At 42.0% G+C, this 25,264-nt stretch overlaps 1 protein-coding gene and 1 pseudogene across 10 annotated transcripts in view; both read right to left on the bottom strand.

The window, feature by feature from the left end:
* CASK (calcium/calmodulin dependent serine protein kinase) overlaps nt 1-25,264 on the bottom strand; it is a 419,618-nt gene that overhangs the window by 60,941 nt on the left and 333,413 nt on the right. For all 10 annotated transcript variants that reach the window (XM_090265298.1, XM_090265289.1, XM_090265291.1 and 7 more), the window contains 2 exons: nt 7,231-7,308; nt 4,658-4,738 (listed from right to left, as the gene is read on the bottom strand). In XM_090265298.1, the coding sequence (XP_090121424.1) occupies nt 4,658-4,738; nt 7,231-7,308 (159 nt within the window). The remainder of the gene's footprint in view (nt 1-4,657; nt 4,739-7,230; nt 7,309-25,264) is intronic.
* On the bottom strand, nt 19,227-22,900 carry LOC149991561 (protein phosphatase 1 regulatory subunit 26-like; annotated as a pseudogene).

Genomic DNA, 25,264 nt, shown 5'->3' with positions numbered 1-25,264 from the left:
TAATTATAAGAATTATTTATTATTTCTGCCTGGCTGGTGTGTCCCAATGGATTGAGTGCTGGCCTATGAACCGAAAAGGTTGCTGGTTTGATTCCTGGTCAGGGCACATGCCGGGGTTGCAGGCCAGGCCCCCAGGTGGGGGCATGCGAGAGGCAACTGACTAATATTTCTCTTGCACATCAATGTTTCTTTCCCTCTCTTTCTCCCTCCCTTCCCCTCTAAATAAATAACTAAATAAAATCTTTAAAAAATGTTAAAAAAGAATTATTTCTGAAGATGTTTATTAACAGCAATGCACATATTAACTTCTCTCTGAAAAAAGAATTATTTCTGAAGATGTTTATTAATAGCAATGCACATATTAACTTCTCTCTGACCTCAGAAAAGCAAAATAATCAAGCCTTTGAAGGTAGCTAAGTTGTAAGACATGGGGGTATCTGAGCATTAATGATTTTGAAAAAAACCTTAGCCTTAAAAAGGTTCTTATTTGGGTATATGCTAATTTCTTTACTTAGCTTACATCAAATCTGAAAGATTTACTGGTCTCAAATGGTCATATACCATTCTCTGACTTGAGCTGAAGTTATTTAGCAATTTATAGAATGACATGTCTGTCAAAAATGTTCAGGTTTGTATCCATGGAAAACACACTGCACAGAACAGTTGAGGTGAGGTTAACCTATCTGCAATGGGCAAGTCCCTAACCTATTCAGGTTTTTTTCTGAGAACATACTATGTACCCTACACATAATAAGACACTATGGCACTGTTTTAAGCCTGGTAGGTATATCATCTACTTAATTCTTATTCCAACTTCATGAGGTTGGCTCAGAGAGTTAAGAGTTCACAGAGTTAAGGGTGGCAAGGCTGGAGTTCAATCCCAGGTCCATCTGAACCCACAACTTTAACCACTTTTACACTATATAAGACATGATGGCTAAAGAGGAATTAGTTATAATCTTGGAAAACATGGCTTACACATATGAAACAATCAGGGAACAAAATAATATTAAGTAAGGGTAATTAACTCCTGACATTTGTGATTTCTCAAACTTGAGGAGACTATTAAGGCATGGGGTTCCTTCATTTTCTTGGTCTGTGAAACAGATAATAACAATGATTAAGTGCCATAATAAATTCAGCCCTGACTCACATGGCTCAGTGGACTGAACACCGGCCTAAGAACCAGAAGGTCGCTGGTTTGATTCCTAGTCAGGGCACATGGGCTGGGTTGTAGTCCAGGTCCCCAGTTGGGGGTTTGCAGGAAGCAACCCATCGATGTTTCTCACATCAGTCAATGTTTCTATCCCTCTTTTTCATAAATAAAATCTTTAAAAAATAAATTCAATGAGAACAACCAAGTTGAGGTGAGATGTGTCCATTCACTGGGGATGGAACCTGCTTTTTTAGCAGGCCAGCATGTATTAAAATGTTCCACAGGTGAATACAAACAGGTGCAGACAGAACCTGGTTTTCTGTAACTCACTGGAGAGTACTGCTACCATATGGAATCAAGTTAAATATTCTCCAGCATTATACTTGATTTCAGCCTTTCATGTTTGGGTGGGAGAGTTAGAGTGAATATGGTTATTTCTTCCTAGGTGATCACTTTGAGGAAGAATTTTACTTCAATGACTAGGTACATGTTTTAAAATACTGTACCACATAGTACAACGTATGTCAAAACTCACAGCCACTCATATAATACACTTATAATACTGTTATTGTTATTTTTAAAATTTCACCTCATGGCAGTGATAAGAATGTAGCTTTTAAGTCAGATTTTCTCCCAAAGGGTAGTTACTTGGATTTTCTACTTTCCACATATATTCCATATATACTGATGTCTAATGTTTTAAAAATAATATATTTAACATAAATTTCCATCTGTAATTGTTCTTTTGCATTGCAGTTAGGTAGACAACTTATGAACCTTCTACAGAAAGGTATCTCATCTATTTTGAATTCTGTCTAACTGTTTAGCTTTGTAATAATTGGCTATCCCATTTAAATAGTAGAAATGAATGAAGAAAAGTATAAGAGTTCTGTATTGTAAAGAGATGTAATTCTTCTAATATATCACCTATGTTCAGATAATTCTTTATTAGTGAAAACTGTGGTTTGAGCTCTCTGTGGTTTAAGTAACATAAACAGTTCTAGTGTTCTAGTGACTTAAGGCTATCCTGTCAGGAAGCAAATTCCTTGTCTGATGACTGTATGGTCTTTGAGAAGCCACCTCAAAAATAGCATCTTTACAACTCTGACACAAAGTAAATCCAAAAGAATCTTAATGTATTTGGTATTACTTTGTATTATAATTTTAATAGTCTGATATTATATGGATAAAAATGTATGTAATGAAGATGGCTGTTTTATGAGAATTATTAAAAATTTCTTTTTTTAGACTTCCGGCTAAGATGGAGGTGTAGACAGACACGTTGCATCTCCCTCCACAACTAAGAAGGAATACAACTACCTCAAAACTAGAAACAACCAGAAGTTCCAGAAAATCAAACTGCATGGAAGTCTAACAAACAAAGATATAAAGAAGAAATACTCATCTAGACAGGTAGGAAGGGCGGAGCTGGGGTGGAGAGGATGCGGTATGGTGGCAGCAGTAGTAGCAGTGGCGGCAGTGGCAGGCCGGTGGAAAGCACAGTTACATGGTTTAAAAAGTCAGGAGGGACACCTGGGGAGCTTTCCCAGCATGAGACCAGACCACGCAGCTCACAGTCCCAGCACCGGGGAAAATTAAGCCTCATTGCTTCTGACTGTGCAAGCCAGTGGGGGTTGGGGCAGAGGCAGAAACTGCCTAGAACATTCGCAGACCCACCCATTCTGGGAACGACGGCCAGGGTAACAGCCAGAGGGGCTTCAGTCCCATACGGAAGTGGGAGAAGTGCCTGGAAAAGGGGTGAGTGCTGGGCAAGTGGCACTGTTCCCTCTCTGACCCCTCCCCCACATAAAGCACCACAAAGTGGTGAAACAGGTTGCCCTGTATTGACGAATCCCTAAGACTCTGCCCCTTACAATGTAACAGGAGCGACAGCTCTACCTAAGACACAGAGGGAAACAAACACAGGAGCCTGTCAAGATGAGGAGACAGAGACAGAGAAGTATGGCCCAAAAGAGGGAATGGATCAAGGTTCCAGTGGGAGAACTAAGTGATGAGGAGACAGCCAACCTAACAGATGCAGAATTCCAAACACCGATGATAAAGATACTCACAGGCTTGACAGATATCCTTGAGTATGGCAAATGCATAAGAGAAGAAGTGAAGGCTAAGCTAAGTGAAACAAAGAAAAATTCACACAAAACCAATGGTGAAGGGAAGGAAACTAGGGTTCAAATCAATGATTTGGCACATAAGGAAGAAAAAATGATCAACCAGTACAGAACGAGAAAACAGGAATTGAAAAAATTGAGGAGAGGCTTGGGAACCTCTGGGACAACTTTAAACGTGCCAATATCCAAATCATGGGGGTGCCAGAAGAAGAGGAAGAGCAAGAAATTGAAAATTTATGAGAAAAAATGGAGAAAAACTTCCCAAATTTTGCAAAGGAAATAGACATACAAGTCCAGGAAGCACGGAGAGTCCTGGGTGAGCTGAACCCAGAGGGTACCACACCAAGACACATAATGATTAAAATGCCAAAGGTGAAAGACAAAGAGAGAATCCTAAAAGCAGCAAGAGAGAAGTGGAGAGTTATCTACAAAGGGGTGCCTATAAGACTATCAGCTGCTTTTTCAAAAGAAACTTTGCAGGCAAGAAGGGACTGGCAAGAATTATTCAAAGTGATGAAAAGCAAGGACCTACAACCAAGATTACTCTATCCAGCAAAGCTATCATTTAGAATGGAAGGACAGATGAAGTGCTTCCCAGACAAGGTAAAGCTAAAGGAGTTCATCATTACCAAGCCCTTATATTATGAAAGGTCAAAGGGACTTATTTAAGAAAAAGAAGATCAAAACTATGAACATTAAAATGACAACAAACTCACAACTATCAACAACTGAATCTAAAAAACAAAATCCAACTAAGCAAATCAGAATAGGAACAGAAACATAGGTAGTGGGATCATTTGGAGGGTTATTAGCTGGGAGTGGGGAGGGGGGGAAATGGAGAAATGGTGCAGGGATTAAGAAGCATAATTGGTTGGTACAAAATAGACAGGGGGAAGTCAAGAATAATACAGGAAAGGGTGAAGCCAAAGAACTTATATGCACAACCCATGTACATGAACTAAGGGGGGTGGGATTGCTGGAGGGAAGCGGGGTACTGGGCAGAGCGGAGCAAAGTGGAAAATAACTGGAACTACTGTAACAACATTATCAATAAAATATACTTAAAATGTTCCTTTTTTGAAAGGTAAAGGGTAGAATAAAAGGTAAACTTCTAGTTGTAAAATAAATAAGCCATGGGGATGTAGTGCACAGCAGAGGGAATATGTCAATAATATTGTAATAACTTCATGGTGTCAGATGGGTACTAAACTTATTGTGACCACATTGTAAGGTATAGAAATGTTGAATCACTAGATTTATACGTGAAACTAATGTAATATTGAATGGTAACTATACTTTAATTTTAAAAAAACATTAAAAACTTCTTTTGCAAGTAAGGTTTTAGTTCTGTGGAAGTTTAATTGTTACTTACCATGAAATGAGGTTGTGTTAAAATACGCTTTAGTTCCTTTGCATCATTATTCTCAGGGTAACATGAAATTTCTTCCAATACCTAAAAAATAAAAAATAAGTAGGATATTTAATAGTGCATATAGGATGCAAGACTTTTTTGGAAAATATCCAATATTTTATTCAAAGGTTAATAATTAAAAGAACTATATTGATTGCAATCAGATTGTAAAAATTGCTATAATAGTCCTTGCCTACATTATCCAACTATAACCCAAAAAAGGTTATTGAAAAATACAAAATAATAAATTCACTACATATTTATTACAAATGTAACTTAAAAAAATATTTTGTTTATTTACTTTTAGAAAGTGGGGAAGGAAGGGAGAAAGAGAGGGAGAGAAACATCAATATGTGGTTGCCTCTCATGCGCCTCCAGCTGGGGAACTGGCCCGCAACCCATGCATGTGCCCTGACTGGAAATTGAACCGGTGACACTTTGGTTCACAGGCCGGCACTCAGTCCACTGAGCCACGCAAGCCAGGGCACAAATGTAACTTAATTAATTTAATGGTAAATTATCTCTGCAAACTTTTTTCCAAACTCACCATCAAAAGGGACCTGTAATAAATGTTAATAGCAGTATCATTTTACATTAACGAAACTGTCAATTCCTTTTAGGATGATTAAAATGACATGGGTTCAAAAAAAAAGCAATTAAAGAAGAAAAACACAAGTCATTTTCTTTGCAGCCTGGCAGAATCAACATCAGTCTCCACACTTATCTCTTCACATAGTCAGAACCACTGCTCTGCCAAGGCATCCAAGAGAATAATAATAATTAAAAAACCCAAATGTTTCTCTTTCCACTGAAATTTTCTTCACTAATTACTTGTTAGGATTTTTTCTGTACAGGTAAAAACGATTGTTTTCAAGTGAAATTGTTCTTCAAAAGCTATGCTTACCATCAAGACGGAGCTTACCCATTTAAAATTTGATCATGTGACATGAGCAACAGGAAAAGCTTCTGTTGTCTTTCAGAGTAAACATACCACTGCGATTCTTAACTGTAGATAGTTGGACTTACAGAGCAGTTATACAAATTGTATTCAATTCCAAAAGTTGAAGCAATCAAGCAGGACTGGATGTCAGGGGTACAAAAGTCATCCATCCTGTAGGAACCTCTCACCTCACCTTGGAGAATCTTAATACTATGGCAGGAAGGGATGTTGTGAGGTCACTCAGACTAAGGCTTAGAGTTCAGCAGCATACCAAAGTGCTACTCAACCACCTCAGGGAACAAATGGACAAACAAATAGAAAACTACAGGGGTTCTTTCTTACCTAAATGCACTCTCCCTGGTTCCCTGATACTCTCACAATCTATAATTTTAAACACAGAGGTGTGGTCCTTTAAGTTAGAGAGGACCTCTCCTGGCTGGTGCCCTGACCAGAAGTGGCTACGTTTTGTTTCTCAACGAATATACAATATTTCCCAGTACAGGTCTTGTGTTTAAAGTCTGGCAGGGAAGAAATGATGTCCTTCATATTCTTTTTAAAAAATATTTTATTTACTTATTTTTAGAGAGAGGAGAAGGGAGGAAGAAAGAGAGGAAGAGAAACATAGATATGAGAGAGAAACATCGATTGGTTGCCTCCGGGAACGGAGACTCACTCAACCCAGGCATGTGCCCTGACTGGAATCCAGCAACCTTTTGCTTTGTGGGATGACGCACAACCAACTGAGTCACTCTGGTCAGGGCTGTCTTTCATGTTCTTTCACTTAGTAACCTCACTTTATAAGAAACAAACTTTTTTCAAAGAGAAATTTTTATTTGCATAAAGATTTTTATAACAGCAAAAAGTGAAAAAAAAACCCAGTAGGTGTCTAACAATGGAGAAATTGCCAATTCATTATAATTTAATAATAACAAAGAAAAATTATGCCGTCATTGGAACTTATATTTATAAAGGCCAAGTGGAAACATGGAAAAATGCTCATTATATAATGATAGGTTAGAAAAAGATACATTTTGATTGTAACTATATAAAAATTTATATGCAAATGAATAGTGACTGCAAAGTTTGGAAAATAAAAATTCATCCACAATCCCACCACCCTAACACAGTAATTTTCATTTTATTTTCCAAGCTTTCTGCAATATCATGTTTCTATATTTTAAAAGTTTTAAGAAGTCTGTGACATGCACACTGACAATTTATAGAAATTACTTATCTCTGAACTTAGATGCTACAGGTATTTAATTAACTTTCAAACATTACCACCTTAAAAAAGCAACACAAATTTTTAGAGCATGTCTGTTTTCAACAAGCGCAGTAAAATAACTTTTTTTAAAAAAAACGAGAAGCAAAATTGATATGTTAACATAGCAGAACCAGAACTAGAAAGCTAGGCAATGTTGCTCAGATTTTTTTTCTGTATGCAAATGCTAAGTGATAAACTTAGAAATACTAAATCTGAGTATAATGGTTCAATTGTGACTCCAAGGAAACTGCCTTTTCTGGTGCAGTAGAAATGTTTTCAATAAACGTAGCAATTATGAACCCAGATGTGTTTATAAAATACGTCACTTACCTCTTTGGCTCTTTGTACTGCATCACTCGGAGGATTCCTGATTTGTGGTGAGGACTTCGTGTTAATTTTGTCATATAGCTAAAAGCGAAGAAGGAAATCCAATCAACATTTATCATTCTTAGCTAAAAATCAGAGCTTCATATTTATTATTTCACTAAACAATATTTTCCTCTTAAAAAGGAGGCTGATGATTTCAGTGGGATCTTCTTGTTAATCATCTCTCGTTCATTATTCAAGGAAACTTGTTGGAATATGAGCTGTATGCATATCTTTAAAAAAAAAATCACCTTTAAAGAGATAGTCCAAAATTCTGTCAATGTGGAAATTGCCTTGTCATTTTAAATTTATCAACATTTCAGTAATCACAGTACCTTTTCCTCTGATAGAAGCAACATTTAGTAAGATGAATACAGAGTAACTTGAAAGAATGCTTTCTGGCCAAGACACGACTGACGGAATTTTCACAGAAATCAATCTTGGGAAAGGGCAAACCCAACTCCTTCTAGGAAGGAATGTTCTCATAAAAGGTCTATGCATATTTTACTAGGGATGTTCATTAACAGTATCAGTGCTGGCATCCTAAACAGGAAATCAAGGACATAAACTTTTTTCCTTTTGAATTTGAAATTCAAAGACTATGAAAAGACATTGAAAGAATCTAAATGTATTTTAAAAACCCACAAATTTAAATGATCCAAAAATTTAAGTTTCTTAAGAAAATGACTTCATTAGAGAAAAATTTCTATAGTGCAGAAATGCAACTAAAATGCTAAATTCTACCTCAGTTGAACTGTCTCATTCAACAGTCTGCTTTGAACAGTGACAAGGTAAAAATGATCTTGGCTTGTCTGCCACTTCTACTTCCTAACTTCTTTAAAATACGTGGTAATTTTGAGAGGGGTTGGTTTTGTCCTGTTTTAACTTCCCTACTATGCACAACCATGCTAACAGGTCAATCCCCCCCTTCCCTAAGTAAGGACCCATAAGTTAAAAAAACACATTTAAAATACATAAAACTTAAAAAAGACACAGTCATCACCTGACATGTCATAATACTGATAATCAAACAAAATTAACAAGTACATGAATAACAGAAAAGATTTTTAAAATTCCTGAACGTTACTGTTTGAAAAAAAATCTTAATTAGAGGCTTTACAGGTTGATGGCACTATCACTTTATAATGCCTCATTTTACCATGAAAAGTTTTGTTTTCCTCTTGACCAAGGGCCATTACTAGCAGTACCGTCACATTTTTCAACTATGGCTAGTATTAGTTTCTATTTACACATTTAATAAACGCACATTAGTTTTTACTCACAAAGCGACAAAAATTCCACTGCTCCAAGAATTTCTCTCACTCTGTTACTGGAGACATTTTATTTTTGGTTTGGTCTTACTATGCCAAGTACGGTTCCCTAGGTCTTTTTTTTTTTTTTTTTTAATATGCTTTATTGATTATGCTGTTACAGTTGTCACAATTCCTTTTCCCTTTGTTCCCCTCCACCCAGTGGCCCCCCACCCTCCAGTTGCCCCCCCTTACTCCATGCCCATTGGTTGTGCATATAGTTCTCCTCAACCTCTTACTGTCTACTCCACTCCCTCCTACTATACTTCTTAATTCCTGTACGATCTTCCTCCCTTTCCCCCTTTCCCCTCCCTGCTGACCTCCCCCGATAATGTCCCCCATACCTATAATTCTTTTCCCACTCTTGTTGCTTACTTAGTATGCCTTTGTTTCGGTTCCCTAGCTTCTGTTGTTGGTTGTTGTGATACAGTTTTCATTTTAATGTTCATAGTTTCGATCCTTTTTCTCCTAAACAAGTCCCTTTAACATTTCATGTAACAGTGGTTTAGATATGATGAACTCCTTCAGCTTTACTTTGTCCTGGAAGCACTTCCTCTGCCCTTCTATTCTGAATGAGACCTTCGCTGGATAGAGTAATCGTGGTTGTAGGTTTTTGCTTATCATTACTTTGAATATTTCTTGCCAGTCCCTTCTTGCCTGCAGAGTTTCTTTTGAGAAGTCAGCTGAGAGTCTTATTGGGACCCCTTTGTACATAATTTTCTTCTCTCTTGCTGCTTTTAAGGTTCTCTCTTTATCCTTAATTCTTGACATTTTGATTATAATTTGTCTTGGTGTGGTTCTCCCTAGGTCCAGTTTTTTTTGAACTCTCTGCCTTCTGGACCTGTAAGTCTATTTCTTTCCCCAAATTAGGGAAGTTCTGCTTCATTATTTTTTCACATAATTTTTCAATTTCTAGTTCTTCTTCTTCATCTTCTGGCACCCCTGTGATTCACACGTTGGCCCGCTTATAGCTGTCCCATAGGTTTCTGAGCCTCTCCTCATTTTCCTCACTGTTTGTTTCCTCTTTCTGTACTGGTTGACTGTTCCTTCCCTATGTTCCGGTTTGTTGATTTGATCCCTGGTTTTCTTTCCCTCACCACTAGTTTCATATGTGTTTTTGTTCATTTCAGCAGGACTAGGCTTCATTCCTCCCACATCTTGTTTAAGATCTGCTGTCAGGTCTGTAAGCATTCATATAACCAAAGCTCTGAACTGTGCTTCAGAAAGATTTCCTATCTGCTGATCTGTTAGATTAGATAATTGCTGGCTGGTAAGCTGCATCACCAGGATCTCTATCATGATCTGTGCCATCCTGACAGTTTTGTGTTTACCTTTGCTTCCTGGGCAGGGCTGTCACACCTCCTACATTATAGGGGGTGGAGCCCTGTGCACTTGTCTCAACCCGGTGACCCTTCTCACCACCCTGTGGCATTTTCTGTGGTGGCAGGTGTCCAAGATGGATTCCTGCCATTCACTCTCCACTGAGGGATCAGGAGCCTCCTCCTCCATCCCCACCCCCTCCAGGCCTCATAGTCCAAGGCAATGGGGGTCTGCCTTCCCTGGCTTTGGAATCACAAGCTGATGGGTCTGGTCTGCAGCCAGGGGTGCTCCCCAGGCGCTTCTCACCTCCCTGAAATACGGGTGTCTGTGCTTACCGCCGTCCTGCCACTGTTACTGCAGCTGCTGCCACCAGCACAACTTGACCTCTCCACCCCAGCTTCACCCCTCCTACCCATCCAGACGAGCACCACTTCTTTATAACTTCATATGTTGAACTTCCATGTAGCTTTATTTTCTGGAACTTCTGGTTATTTCTGGTTTTGCAGTTTTGTATTCCTCCTTAGTTGTGGAGGGAGACAGAGCATGTCAGTCTAGGCCCCCATCTTGGCCGGAAGTCTCCTGTGTGTGTTTGCCTCTGTGTCTTTGGTGGTTCCCTTGGTCTTAATGTCAGTGTGGTTTCTTGAGGAATTGTAGCATAATCATCTGGAGTGGTTACTAAATGTGCAGATTCTTGGGTATCATTCTAGACATACTGAGTAAGAAATTGAAAAGGGGGTCTGGATATCTGTGCTTTATTAAAGTCCTTAGATATTTGTAACTCTTATGCCCAGTGTTAAATTCTGAGAGTAACAGTACTAATAATATCAATGACAATTGCTACTTTCATTGAGCACTTATTAGATGCTAGTTACTAAATTTCTTAATATATATTCCTCATGTAACAGCAAATAACCCTATAAGGTTGATACCCTTCTTTTCCCCACTTTACAGATGAGGAAACTGAGGCATGGAGTAGTAAAGTGAGAACCACCATTCTAGCCTTATAACAACTTCACAGGTTGAAGGTGCCTGGAGTTTCAATATATATTTTTAAGATTTTATTTATTTATTTTCAGAGAGGGGAAGGGAGAGAAAAAGAGAGAGATAGAAACATCCATGTGTGGTTGCCTCTCGCACACCCTCAACCAGGGACCTGGCCCACACCCAGGCATATACCCTGGCTGGGAATCAAACTGGTGACCCTTTGGTTCACAGGCTGGCACTAAATCCACTGAGTCACACCAGCCAGGGCTCAGTATGTTTTTTTATTGTTGACATTATTAGCCCCCTTTGAAGGACCTGCTCCAAGAAAAGTTCTCAGACCAATTTTTCTTCTGCTCCTTTGGTCTGGCCTGATCTAATTCATCACACACTCAGCCAAAGTTTAGTTGAACTAGTGGTGGGATGAAGGGGAGGTGGGATGCTTAATATCAAAGGTAGATACAGTAGGAAGGAATTGAAAAAAAAAATCCAAAGAGCCTTCTGTCTGAGGTAGGGACACTGGGCTCTACTCCTCCAGCTCCTAGGAGAGCACAGGACTGGAGCTCTCAAGGCAGGCACTGGACAGAGTGGACAGTGTCCATGTGGATGAGAACAGATGGTAAATCTCAACTGCCTGATCATTAACAAAAAAGATAAGAACGAACCAGGGCCAGAAGGGACAGAAAAGGAGCTCACATCACTACCAGTGGGAAGAATTGACCCCTTGTTCATCCATTCATTTGTCCATCCATCCATCCTTCCATCCCTCCATCCATCCATCCATCCATCCATCCATCCATCCATCCATCCAATACATATTAAGGTTTTACTATGCCCTAGCAGTGGGGTTATATTTACTAGGGCTACAAAGACGAAAAAGATGAAAATCCTTGTCATCAAAGGACTCACAAATTGCAGACAATGGCCCAAAAATGTATGACAGCTTGAACCCTTTGAGGACCTTAAGAGTAATCTGGTCTCCAGCAAAGCACCTGGAAGGGATTGCAGTGAGCAGACAGACCCAAGTTGGTGACTATATGGATGTAAATGCATAACATGCCAACCTTCATTTCCCTCCTCAATTTCTATTACTGTATTTTTGCCTTAGGGACTCAAAATATTTTAGGGATATCCATAACAAATATAAAGCATTTGAGAAATATGGCAAAGTATATAAAAAGTCATCAATGGAGGACATTCTGAATGCAATGTAACATTAAAGTGTTTAAAACAGTAGTGAGAAATATAAGACTTTTGTACTTCTGATTCTTATGGGTCATGTTTATATTGCATACTATCTACAAGATGAAATTCAGAACTCAAAGTTCAGATTCAGGTAAAGTTGTGTCAAGGTCTAGGGGCAAGTGAGAGGCAGTTGGGTTTTGAGAACAAAGGAAAGCTGCAACTTCTCTTTCTCAGCACCTTTTATTCCCTCCCAGAGTCCATCAAGTATAAAGAATATACAGAACAGTGTGATTTGGGACTTTGCCTGTTTTTGGACTTTCAGCTAAAGCCAAGAGCTAAGGTCAATAGGAATTAAGTGGCACCAAGTGGGCTAGAAAACTTCCACATCATCCCTCCAGGGCTTGCTGAAAGGTGCCCAAATGGTCCTTCCACATTCACCCCAGCACCCTATTCTGCCTAAGGAGGCATAAGCCTGGAATCTGTAGGTGTAGCAGGATAAGGAGATAAAGTATTTGATTTCCCCTTCTCCTACCTGATGGTGAAGAAAGGAGAGGGGATTGCCCCCTTCCCCATGTAAGTAAAGGATAGTGGATGCTCCAAAAGAACTACGCACAGACACTGGAGGTTCCAGCAGGCACCTCTGGAGGAATGCTTGCTGAGTTGCAGCAAGTTACAAGGCCTGTCTTGGCACATCAGGAAGGAGCCCTGTGTGAGAGAATCCTTGAGGCAGCTTGACAGGTGGTGGTGGTGGTGTCTGGGGTCCCCAGTGAAGAGAATGCTGACAGCCTCTTTCCTAGCTGGAGTCTGCCTGGGGCAGCCCCTGAGGGTAGCGTGAGGCCAGTGGTAGGGCTGACACCACTTGTATGCTAGGGAAAGAATGTGTTTTTCCCACGAGTTGAGTTCCTGTCTCAGACAGTAATCTTGCTGGAGACAACTTGACGGAACCCTGCCCCAGAGGGCTGTCTGCACAGAACAAGAGGTCCCAGAAGCAAGTAGCTATGGAGTAACCCCTGGGGGCAGAAGCAACCCAGGGCAGAGCCAAGATCTGGATGCCTGCCACACCAAGGGAATTAATAACCAAGAGGGCAATGGCTGTGTGAGGGACAACATTACAGAACAAGCTGTTTTAAGTGCTTTTTTTCTTTTTCTGTGACAAGACTCTTGAATTCTTTGACATTCCATAAGGGCGCCTAGCATGGGGCTGAGTAGATGTTTAATACATGTTTCTTAAAAAATGAGTATTTGAACTGGTGTATAGAAACTGTAAATAGGTATTTAAAAAACTTCAGAGTACAAAAATAAAGTGGGAATACTTATTTCTTAGCTTGTTTCTTTAGGAACCAGATATCATTAATCTTCAGTCCTGCTTCTGTAGTTAAAATATTTCCCTCAAGACTAAGAAATTCTGTTTTGACCACATTTAATTCTTTTTTTGTATGCCTAAGGATGACTTACTTAATAAAATTGTTCAAGGTACAAGATATCTTATATATAAACATGATTCAACTCTTCCATTTTAAGGAGAAAGCTGAGGTCCAGTGAAGTTAAGTGACAAGCACAGGGTCCTGCAGCCAGACTAGCAGGGACTAAACCGTGGCTGCCTGATGTGCTGTCCTTCCTCTCATACCACACTTCTGTGACTTATAATTCAGTAATACACAAAGTCTTGTGCCTTCAGGGAGACACCTTCAACAAATATTTGGGGAAAGAACTGCAGAAAATGCCACTTATAGGTTGCAGGAAAAAAATACACTAAATATGATTTAAAAGATATTAGCCAGTCAACTATAAGCCTTGCCCTGTTAAAGAATGTTAGAATCCTAATCCTTTCCTGGCCAGATAGTAAATATTTCAGGTACCATCTGAACTCTGTCACAACCATTCAACCCTGCCATTTACATGAAAGCAGCCATTAAGAATTCACAAATGAATGGGCATGGCTGTGTTACAATAAAGCTTTACTTACAAGAAAGGTGGCTCTCTGGATTTGGCCTGAGAATTGTATTTGACTGCACTAGAGGCTTAAATTCAAGGTGGATTGAAATGACAAAATATAATCCCTTTGCTATTTGCTTTCCTGAAATTTGAAGATATCAGATATATTTGTAAAGCTGAGGTGTAGAAGGTGAGGTGGAGGGAGGAAGGGAAGAATGTTAATAAATTATCCCTAGAGAGAAAACAAGAATGAATCTATTAGTGTGTTTTCTTTTTCTAATGAGATTATAGTTGCACAACCTCAGCACTTTTTACTAAAAAAAAAAAAAAAAAAAAAAACATCAAAATGAGGAAATGTAAACAGCTGCAAAGGAAACAGAGTGTTTCACACTGTCTGCACACAGGCAGGCCAGCTCTCTGCCAGTTTCTGTTGCTGGGTCAGATATGACCACACACAGCTATGTGGACACGCTTTATCCATCTGTCTTAAAGCGTATAAGCACAGTTCTGTTAGGAGGCCACATTCTAGCTTTGGGATGGGTTGTTTTAAAGAAAGCAGAATAAAGTTGGTGGTAAATATTAAATTCAACTCTTCTGAAATTGTACTTTCAAACACAGATAGGAAGGAATCAATTAATATGTCACTTTTTATTTGCATTCAAAACACTAAATCCTTTTTTTTTTTTTTTACCAAACTCAATTATATCTTACTTTTGCCTGATTTCTAGTCTTCAAGTTGAAGCCTTTGTTTTTGCTTATAGTTTATATGCAGCATTTAGCAAGGTCAACATATTTAAAATGGAACGGTTGGCAGAGAACCTATAAAATTACTGTCACTGGGTTATGTTTCCCACTAAGTTTTTAGCAAGGAGAAAACCAAATCTAAGGACCAGAATGTATATTAGCTGAGAAAAATTATAGCTTTTGCAACCAGACTGCAGACATGGACCAAACAATGAATGAATTTGTGGAGTCGCAGGGAACACTGAAGTTCATCAGCAACCATCATCTGATAACTAACTTCAAAGATACTGAAGAAACTTCTTGTTGGGGAGAAATGAAAGTTTTCAAGAGTCAAATATTTAGCTGCAAAGTATGTAACAGCAGTGTTTACAAGTTTACACTGCACAACAATAATGGGAATTGAAATGACTTGCTCTGGAAACACAGACTATCCCATTAAGAAGTTTCTTTACATTTTCTTTGAAGAACCTGGGTGATTAGGAACAAAGTTCCAAAGTCCTATCTTTTCAGTGAACCCAGAAGATCAACCATCAATATCCAACAGTATTTAAAAAAATACATTTCAAATCTGGCAAAATGTTAGGAAAAGGAGATTTAATACTAAAATATAAGCGACTGATATTCAACTACTCTGCTGGAACTGATTTTCAGAAGTTAGAGATGGTAGAAAAATCTTCTCAGATCCAAAATCTATTTTTATCCTGCTCAAGTTTATGTATAAACTTTGTCTCTTGGTTGAAAATATGAATATGACCTTTCAAAAACCTTTGGCATCATTAAATGCGATATAGTCCAAACTAGGAAAAGAGCAGTATATTTAACAGTGGTCTAAAGAATGTGCGATGGGAAACATGTTTAAGTGTGAAAGAAACACACTACAAAATTTAAAATGGTGTTTTCAAAAACCAAAGGAGCCACATCAAAGCTTTGGGAACTTATATAATGTGTCCATCTTACAAATCTAAAAATGATTATGCATTATTGGGGTAGTATGATTTACAAGAAGAATTTAAAATCACCTAGGGCATTTTTCTTTTATGCAATAAAAATGTCTATTCTATCGTACTAAAAAATTGTTTTTGCTAAAAATACATATTCTGTAAAAATCTCCTTTTTTGATTCATGAGCAGCACTTGATTTATTATCAATAAAAAGTCAGTTCTCGGCACTTCCAGCCAAGATGGAGACGTAGGTAAACACACTTCAACTCCTTGTACAACCATAAGAAGGATTACATCTACCTCAAAACAAAAAACGAGAACTGCCAGAAAATCAAACTGCATGGAAGTTCAATAATCAAAGATTAAAGGGATAATACTCATCCACATGGGTAGGAGGGACAGAGCCAGGGAGCTGGGATGGAGAGTAGATGGAGCGGCGGTGGCAAGGCAGTGGCTGTGGCCAGCTGGTGGAAAGTGCAGTCACACATTATAAAAGCCGGGGCGGTGTGTGTGTGGGGGAATGACACCTGCGGAGCGATTCAAGTCCCAGAACAAACCACGCAGATCCAGCACTGGGAAAATAAAGCCTTATTGCTTCTGACTGTGAAAACCAGTGGGAGTTGGGGTGACAGAAGAAACTTCTGGTCTCTAAGTAGAGTGCATTTGTTAAGAGGCCCCCGTGGTCCTAGAACATTTGCAAACCCACCCACTCTTGGAACTATCACCAGGGCAACACCTAGAGGGGTGCCAGTCGCATACAGGAAGCAGTGAAATAACTGGAAAAGGGGCAAGTGCTGAGCAAGCGGCATCGTTCCTTTTCAGACCCCTCCCCCACATACATTGCCAAAAGGTGGTGAAACAGGTTGCTCAGCACTGACAAATACTTAAGGTTCCACCCCTTACAATGTAACAGGTGTGGCAGCTCTATCTAATAAACAGAGGCAAACACAGGAGGCTGTCAAGTTGAGGAGACAGAGAAGCATGGCCCAAAAGAGGGAGCAGATCAAGGCTCCAGTGGGAGAACTAAGCGATGAAGAGATAGCCAACCTAACAGACTCAGAATTCAAAACACTGGTGATAAATATGTGGCAAGTGCATAAGGAAAAAAGTGAAGGCTACACTAAGTGAATTGAAGAGAAATGCACACAAAACCAATAGTGAGGGGAAGGAAGCTGGGCTTCAAATCAATTATTTAGAACATAAGAAAGAAATAAACAGTCAGCCAGTACAGAATGAAGAAACAAGGATTGGGAAAAAAACCATGAGGAGAGGCTTAGGAACCTCTGGGACAACTTTTAATGTACCAATATCTGAATCATAGGGGTGCCAGAAGGAGACAAGGAAGAGAAAGAAATTGAAAACTTAGTTGAAAAAAATAATGAAGGAAAACTTCCCTAATTTGGTGACAGAGATAGACATACAAGTCCAGGATGCACAGAGTCCCAAATAAGCTAGACCCAAAGAGAGCCACACCAAGACACACCATAATTAAAATGCTAAAGGCTAAAGATAAAGAGAGAATCTTAAGAGCAGCAAGAGAGAAGCGGAGTTACCTACAAAGGAGTTCCCATAAGACTGTCAGCTGATTTTTCAAAAGAAACTTTGCAGGCAAGAAGCGACTGGCAAGAAGTATTCAATGTGATGAAAAACAAGGACCTACAACCAAGATTACTCTATTCAGCAAAGCTATCATTTAGAATGCAAGAGCAGATAAAGTGCTTCCCAGACAAGGTAAAGCTAAAGGAGTTCATCATCGCCAAGCCTTTATTATATGAAATGTTAAATGGACACATTTAAGAAAAAATTATGAACAGTACAATGACAATAAACTCACAAGTATCAACATCTAAAAAACAAAAACAAACTAAGCAAACAACTAGAACAGGAATAGAGCCATAGATATGGAGATCATATGGAGGGTTATCAGTGGGGAGGGGAAAGGGGGGAATGAGGGAAAAGGTGCAGGGATCAAGAAGCATAACTGGTAGGTACAAAATAGACAGGGGGGCATTAAGAACAATATAGGAAATGGAGAAGCCAGAGAACTTATATGCACGACCCATGGACATAAACTAAGGGAGGAGGGGGATTGCTGGAGGGAAGGAAGGTACCATGCAGAGGGGCGCAAAGGGGAAAAAATTGGGACAAGTGTAATAGCAAAATCAATAAAATATACTTAAAAAGCCAGTTCTCATATAAAAACAAGCTAATTTTTGTTTTTGAGTGCACTTCTTAAAAGTTAAATAAAATTTAAAGCATGAATACTTGAATTGTTTTTCCTGGAATCACTTGGGTGAATGAGTATTGGACAACAGATATCTCAAGTGCATATCAGGCAACCATGGGACAGTTGGAATCCTCAGGCCTGCTTGTCACTGCATGTGATCGGGCAGACTCTGACTGTGGTGCAGGTGCAGGTCCGTAATTGGGCACAGGAGTGAGTCACTGCTAAAACCCAGGGGTGCAGGATATGCAGAATATTCACTTGCATATTAGAATACAAACTACATTTGGCTACAAAATAAACCTTGCTCCAGGGCCATCACAGCTAAATTATGATGGACAGTTCTAAAACTTGGGCAACCGATGAAAGTCTGCCAGATAATCACATGTAAATGTGGTGATCAGTCAGTGCTCAACCTGATGTGACACAGCTGTCCCTCCTGTGTCTACAGCAGGTATGCGCACCCCTGCCAAACAGAGAAGTAGGCACAGGATGCCACAATCCTCCCTATCCTGAGCCAGACACCAAGAGCACTGGGAGAGGACCAGGACTCAGGCCACAGCCAAGCCACATGGTGCTGTACACAGCACTCCTCATCCCACCATGGGAGGCAGGCCCCCAAAAAGCTGCGCGAAGTATTTGCTTGGCATTTCCCTGGAGATTGCTGGGTTCTGTCCTCAGTGATTGAAGTGTCTGGGGTCATTCACTGGCACAGGTCAGGACACTGCCTGTTACCTTGTAGGGCAGTGGCTAAAAATGAGGAACAGTGGCTCCCATGTTCAAAGAGGTTTACCGAGCTATTAGAACCATGTAGTCATTGAACAGGTCTGGACGTGAGACAATACAGGCCTAGGGAGAACTGGGGTGATCGGCACGAGCTCCCTCCTGGGACTTTCACATGCACTGGGTAGTGGCCAATGTATTTGCTGGTGTCTGTGCTTTGACATTTCTCTGGTCGAAGGCTTTGGCCTCTTGGCCTGGGGTCACTTATAACAAGTGATGTCCAGGAACCTCTGGATAGAGACAGCAGGGGCTCAGGGAGTGTGTTGGGGGTGTCAATGCTGCCCCCTTAGACACAACTGGATGTTTCCACAGCAGTGTCCCCAAGGTACCAGTCTCAGAGTCACTTAAACCTGCTGTGACAGGCAGAACCAAGTGAGTGCTATGGAGGCCACAGGAACTGCACTCAGGGATGCCCTACAAAATCAAACAGCTGAGCATTTTAAACAATTTACAAAAAGCTACAAAAATCATATTTACCAGGACACACGTGTTAAAGAAAGGCATCATTTCTCATTAGTGTACCTATGTACAGGGCAGTTACAGTGGCTCCCGTTCCCTCCTTTTACCCATGATGTCACCTATATACACACAGGTACACACATATACATGTGCTGTCCACATACATGATGATGCCAGGACGCATACATGCATCTTGAGGACCCTGGCCACGAGGTTGTCATCTTCCATGGAAGTGTTGCTCAGCTCACTGGCATCGCTATCCCAGGCCTCCTGGTCCTCGTCATCTCTATCCATCCTCTGTCTATATCTCAGGTCTAAAATGTCCTTGTCTGAACCCAAGTTACTGCTGTCATGTAAGCTGAGCACTGCTGGTGCCTTCCTCTTGGGCCAGTGCCCACCCTCCTTCTTCAGAAGCAAGTCTGAGCTTCCAAACATGAGGTCCTGGCCTGCTGGAGCCTCTCTGAAGACTGAGAGGGATAGGCTCTGCAGAGGCAGGTTCAAGCTGGGGATGAAGAGGTCTGCTGGCTTGGCCCCCAAGAAAACATTACTCCCAAAATGGAATAAGTCGTGGAGAGCAGCAGGGAAAAGCCGGTGAAGGGCAGGTCTTTCTTGGGCTCTGTGGCGAGGCTGGGCTCCTTCTCCCGTTTGCTCCCCAGGTTCCCTTTCCATGCCATATCCTTGCCTTCAGAACTAGGTGCTCACGTGCTCTGCAGCCAACTCTGGTGGGCAATACCGTCACACAGGAGGGTTGAGACTGGCCTGCAGCCACCCCCTCCCATCTGCTCCTGGGCTCCAAGTCAGTGTGCTCTGGCTCCGAGAGGTCATGGGCAAGGCCCCACTGGGGCTCCCTGCCTGGGCGCCTGCTTCCACACAACTGGATAGCTGACCAAAAGTAGTATCCCTGGCGGCAGGCCTGGCCCCTTGTGGGGATAAAGGTTTCGCCTACCTGCGGGTGACCCTCTGGCAGACACAGTCCCACTGGTGATCCTGGGTGGCACCAGCTGGCCTCTGGACACAGCAGCAGGGAGGCAGGCCTGCTCTTTGTCTGTAGGGGCCACCCCCTTGGTTCTGGGACTGGTTGAGGGGTCCCCCTGCCCCTCTGGCTTTATGTGTACATGCTAGGCTGAAGGGCTAGGGCTGGGCCCACCTTTGAGCACAGTGGCTGTGGCCTGGGACCCTTTCTTGAGTTTCTGAACCGCCCATGGAGTCCTTAGCCTTTTTGGCCAAAAACCTGCTTATTTCCAGCTCGATGTTGTTGTCACTACCCATGAAACTGCTGTCATCAAACTGAGAGCTGGGGCTGGTGGGTGAGCACTGAAGGTGGTGGGCCTCTGCCTCACTGGAGAACACATGTCCTTTGCAGGCTCTTTGCCCTGACGGGAGGGCCAAGGGCATGTCCGTGGGCCCAGTGCTGCCCGGCTTTGTTCACTCTGTCCAGTTGCAGAAGATGCTGGAAGGTTTCCTCAGTGAGTTCTCCCTGTTGTCCCTTTTGGACATTGAGAGGCAGGTTTTAAAAAAAATTGTTGACACTATTACAGTTCTCACTTTTTCTCCCCTTTCCCACCTCCACCCAGCCCCATGAGAGGCAGTTTTTCAACAAGTGTGGGCTTCTGTCCTTCCAGTCTCTCTAGAAGCCACCTGCTGACCCAGGGCCCATATCTTGGTAGTCCTGAACCTGACATTCTTCCTGCACACAGCTCTGGGGTCTCTGCACCTCTTCTTGAGCTTCCACTTGAATTGCAACAAGTCCTTCATGGCACTGTCCAGGTCCTTGTTGCTGTCCAGCAAGCTGCTTTTGTCCTCAGAACTCTCTCTCTCATCTATACTCTCCACCTCCACCACCTTCCTGTGTTCTGGTGACATGCTGCCCCTTGCATTTGGGGCCATGTGCTCATCACCCAGCTTGACTTTCCTGCAGGAGACAGGCTTCCCCCTTGCCTGCCCTCCCTTCCAGGGGCCTTGCTGGCTTTGCCCAACCAGGCTGCACGTTTTGCTGGCTGAGGTCAGTGTCTGGGGCACCCTCCTTTGCTGTCTCTCTTATTGTCTTGGGTATGGACCACCACAAAGCATTGCCACCTCTTCTGCGTTTCCTTTTGCAGCTCAGTGTTTTAGATACAGGGGCCTTAGGGCCACCAGCCTGTCGGTTGAGGCCAAGCAATGGCAGTAGGCTCTCTGTGGACTGCAGGCACATGGCTGTTCTGGCCAGCAAACTCCCTGACTGTACCTGCAGCACCCAAAACATCTGGATCTCTTGCTCTATATTGTTGTCACTGTCCACAGAGCTGCTGTCACTGTCTAAGCAAGAAGGCACATTTGAGGGACAAGGGAGCGAGCTGGCGGACAGGGGTCACTGCCCTCTCCAGGGGCCAGCAGGATCATTTTGGGTATGTCCAGGACCACTTCAGTGCACATCAGCTCGGTGACGTGTCTGCCCGATACGAGCACTGGTCCATAAACTCGCTCTTAGCCGCTGCATTTCCTGGGGGTGCAAAGGCTTCGGTTTCCTTTGGTGGCTTGGAGGAATGGTCAGGGTTAAGGCCACCTGGGCCAAGGTCCTCCAGCTTCGAGGTCATTGGCTTCTACTTGCCTAGCATTTCCCTGTGGGTTTTGGGCAAGGCACTTTTTGTGGCATGGCTCATGCTGTGGGCAGGAGGGTCAGGTTGTGTCTCCAACAGCTAGGTTTTCTGCAGTGGTCCCTGCTTGCCTCCTTTTCTGCGGCTGGTACAGCTGGATGGCCTCGTTGATGCTGTTGGCACTGCTGGAGCTGGATGCCTTGTGTACCAAGGCCATGCTTTGACTCCCTGTCTCCTTCTCCAGGGGCCCAGGTTCCTCTTGACCCCACCTTTACCCTGGGTTTCTTCAGTGCAGCAGTCAGTGGCTGGCCCGGGTGCTGCCAACTTTGTGCCACCCAAACTCTCTGGTTTGGTGGGGACATTAGACTTGAGGCCTCTGGGCTGAGCAGTCACCTTAGCCAACCTGGGATGTTTCCAGAAGACAAACTCCTTACAAGATCCCACCAAATCCTGCCGACGCACCTTGATGACTAGCTCTTCACTGTATCTGACTTCTGATTTGGCCAAGTTGTCATTGGGGCCTGGTTTATTACCTGCTGGCATGTCACATTTTGGGGCCTCATGCTGTCTTTTCTCACTCATAAAATGCTCTATTTCTGCCTGGATGCTCTATTCCAAGGAGTCCTTGCTGCTTATGCTGACCTAGGAGGTGGAGCCTGGGGCCTCGCTGACTTCCATGGGCTGCCAAGGACACCTCCTAGGCCAGGTGTGAATTTTGGGGGACACAGGGCAGTCTGGGGCTGCTCTGAGAAGGCTCGGGTTTGTACTGACTGTCCCCATCTGTGGCTCTGGGCTGTGCGACCTTGCTCTTGGCCTTTAGGTATACTCCTGGACGGATTCCTCAATGTCTCGGTCCACAGAATTGTTACTGTTCAAATCCAGCACCCAGGGGCTAAAGTCTGAGGCTTCCTTCTTCCCCTTGGGGTCAAAATCAGCAGCAAGACCACAAGCAGCTAAGGTGGGGCTGGCGGCCAGCTGGATGTCACAACCCCTCTGGCCCCTGTGCAGAGCATGCTCCTGGCTCCTGCCCCACACGTGGGTCACTCTGAGGCCTGCTACTGTACTCTCCCTGCCCTCTGGCTCCGAGGAGGGGCTGGGAAACCTACAGTTCCCCGGCAACGCAAAGGCCTCCCATGGAGAGTGGAGAGCAAGCACAAGAGGGGAGTTCATGAAGAACATTCTATAAATGGGGAGGCATGCAGAGGTCAGTCTTTGCCTGCCTGCTAGCTTCACATCCTCAAAAGGCTGCCCAGGTGCCAATGAGATAAAAACTGCACACACATTCTGTAGGTTAAAGAGCAGGAGGGTTTGAACCTCAGGTGGGTGAGTGCGATGTAATGGGACGGTTCATTCTTGACAGAGCAGGAGTCTCCCTGTTTCTGTGTCTCAGACCAAATGTGGCTTCTGCAGCAGAACGACTGGTCCTGGGAACACGGATGACCAGCTGGTAAATAGCTTCCACCCCAATGGTCTGGGGTCACCATTCAGTTTGGGCAGTGACCAGGACTGAAACTCTCAAGTCCAGGTTCAGAGTTTTGATACTGCGGCCATTGTTGGCATGTTGCAGACTTGAGGTATTAATCACCTCACCTGCAATCCATGATATCCTTTGTCCACTTTTAAAACAGATTTTGTACTCCACTGGTCTGGCCCCTTGCTGCCACCACTTCCCAGAATGCCAGCCCAACCACCCTGCGTTGCCAGGGAGGAGCCATGTGCAGGGGCGGGGGTGTAGGGCCAGAGGGGTCCCAGCTTGGGGCTGCCTTCTCCACACTGTGGCTCTTCACCCCCCTATAAAATTTCTAAAAGTCAATGTAACTTAAAAAAAAAAAACAAAATTGAAGAAGCACTCAGAGTAGTCATGTAGATGACTCTCCACCTGGATAGAGATGATGTACTCCATTCATTTTAAGAGTGTACTTAGATTTTATTTGCACATTATTATTTTTTAGATTTTATTTATGTACTTTTAGAGAGAGAGAAAGGGAGGAAAAAAGAGAGGGAGAGAAACACTGATGTGTGGTTGCCTCTCGTGGGCCCCCAGCGGGGGACCTGGCCCACAACCCAGGCATGTGACCTGACCGGGCATCGAACCAGTGACCCTTTGGTTCACAGGTCGGCGCTCAATCCACTGAGCCACACCAGCCAGGGCTGCACATTATTTTTCACAATTTGTACTGTATGTTAACTTTTCCTCTAAAAGTTCAGAAAACATGCAAATAGCTAAATTTTATAAATCTTAAACTAAACTTGTTTCTCACATTAAAAAGAAAAGGCAACACAGCCACAAATCTAGTAATCATAATAAAGTAGCAGGAGTCCCACCTTGGAATTTGGATTTTCCCTGGAGAAAGGTTTGGGGTGCTACCAATACTATGTCCCAGTTTATACTGGGCAACTCGAATTATAAATGAATATCTGATGTACTGTATATTGTATTTGGTGGCCAATAGGAATGTTCCTGGAAGCCCTTGAGTTCGACGTCCCAGGAAAGCTTTAACCTAAGAGTACACCAATGAAATGCTAATATAAATCAAGTTTTAGAAAATCACAAAGTCTACTTAAAAAGGGGCCCAGCTGGCTTAGTAATATGACACTCTTAACTAAATCTATTACGAGTTTTCTTCTGAGAGCAAAGAAGAAATTGAAAAATCAGTATATCTGGGCCAATTGAAGATTTCCTGAAAGAGTTGTAAAACACTTTGGATCTTGACACTGAAAGTACCCCTAAGAAGACCCTTGTTTGGCTTAGGTTTTATTTGTCTATACAGACCTGCTTTTGTTTCAATCCCATTAGAACATTACACTTACAAGGGATTAGTTTTGAATCCAAGAAATTAAGACTTATTTAATGTTCTAGTTCAATCTAAAATGACTGGGCTAATGGTGTAAGCCACTGTGGCATTTTGCAGCTCTCTGGTCATTTTGCAGCTCTCTCTGAGGAACTCAAACACTGGCTTCAGATGACCTAAGCTGACTGTTCTCTGGGACTTTTTCAGTTGGCAAATAACTCTAAAATTGAGTTGTGGAAGAAATAAATCATAATGCCTACTCTTGAGCAAGCAAAAGAAAACATGAGGGAAAACAAACCTATGTAGACATATATAGACTTTATTTTGCTTTTAATCAAATCTTGCAAAATAGAGCACTTTTTAATACCAGATCAAAGAGTTTGCCCAACTGGGAGAAATTTCACTATGATAGAAATTTCTTTTCCATTAAAGACATTTAAAAACATTTTTTAAAAGTGTTAAAAACTCATTCTTAATGTGCTCTACATATTGAAGTAATAATTACATGATATTTACACTAAATAAATATCCTTTTAATTATTTCCTGCCTTAAAAGAAAACATTTACATTAGGTGTGTCATATACTATTTTATTTAATTACTGATGCAATATAGTAATTCTTGACTTAAGATATGCCCTTTATCTTAAGGTAAACACCAAGCATTTGTACAAGTAGCTGTAAGCAAAAATGAATTTCTGTTGTGGAAAGTTAAAAGAGAAGAAAACAAAGACAGTCTGGCAGAAGTGGTTT

Source organism: Furipterus horrens, unplaced genomic scaffold (genome assembly GCF_987537825.1).
Source record: "Furipterus horrens unplaced genomic scaffold, mFurHor1.1.pri manual_scaffold_17, whole genome shotgun sequence".
NCBI classification, from domain to species: Eukaryota; Metazoa; Chordata; class Mammalia; order Chiroptera; family Furipteridae; genus Furipterus; species Furipterus horrens.
Note: the sequence above shows the minus strand (reverse complement) of the source record. Positions and strands in the feature narration are given on the sequence as shown.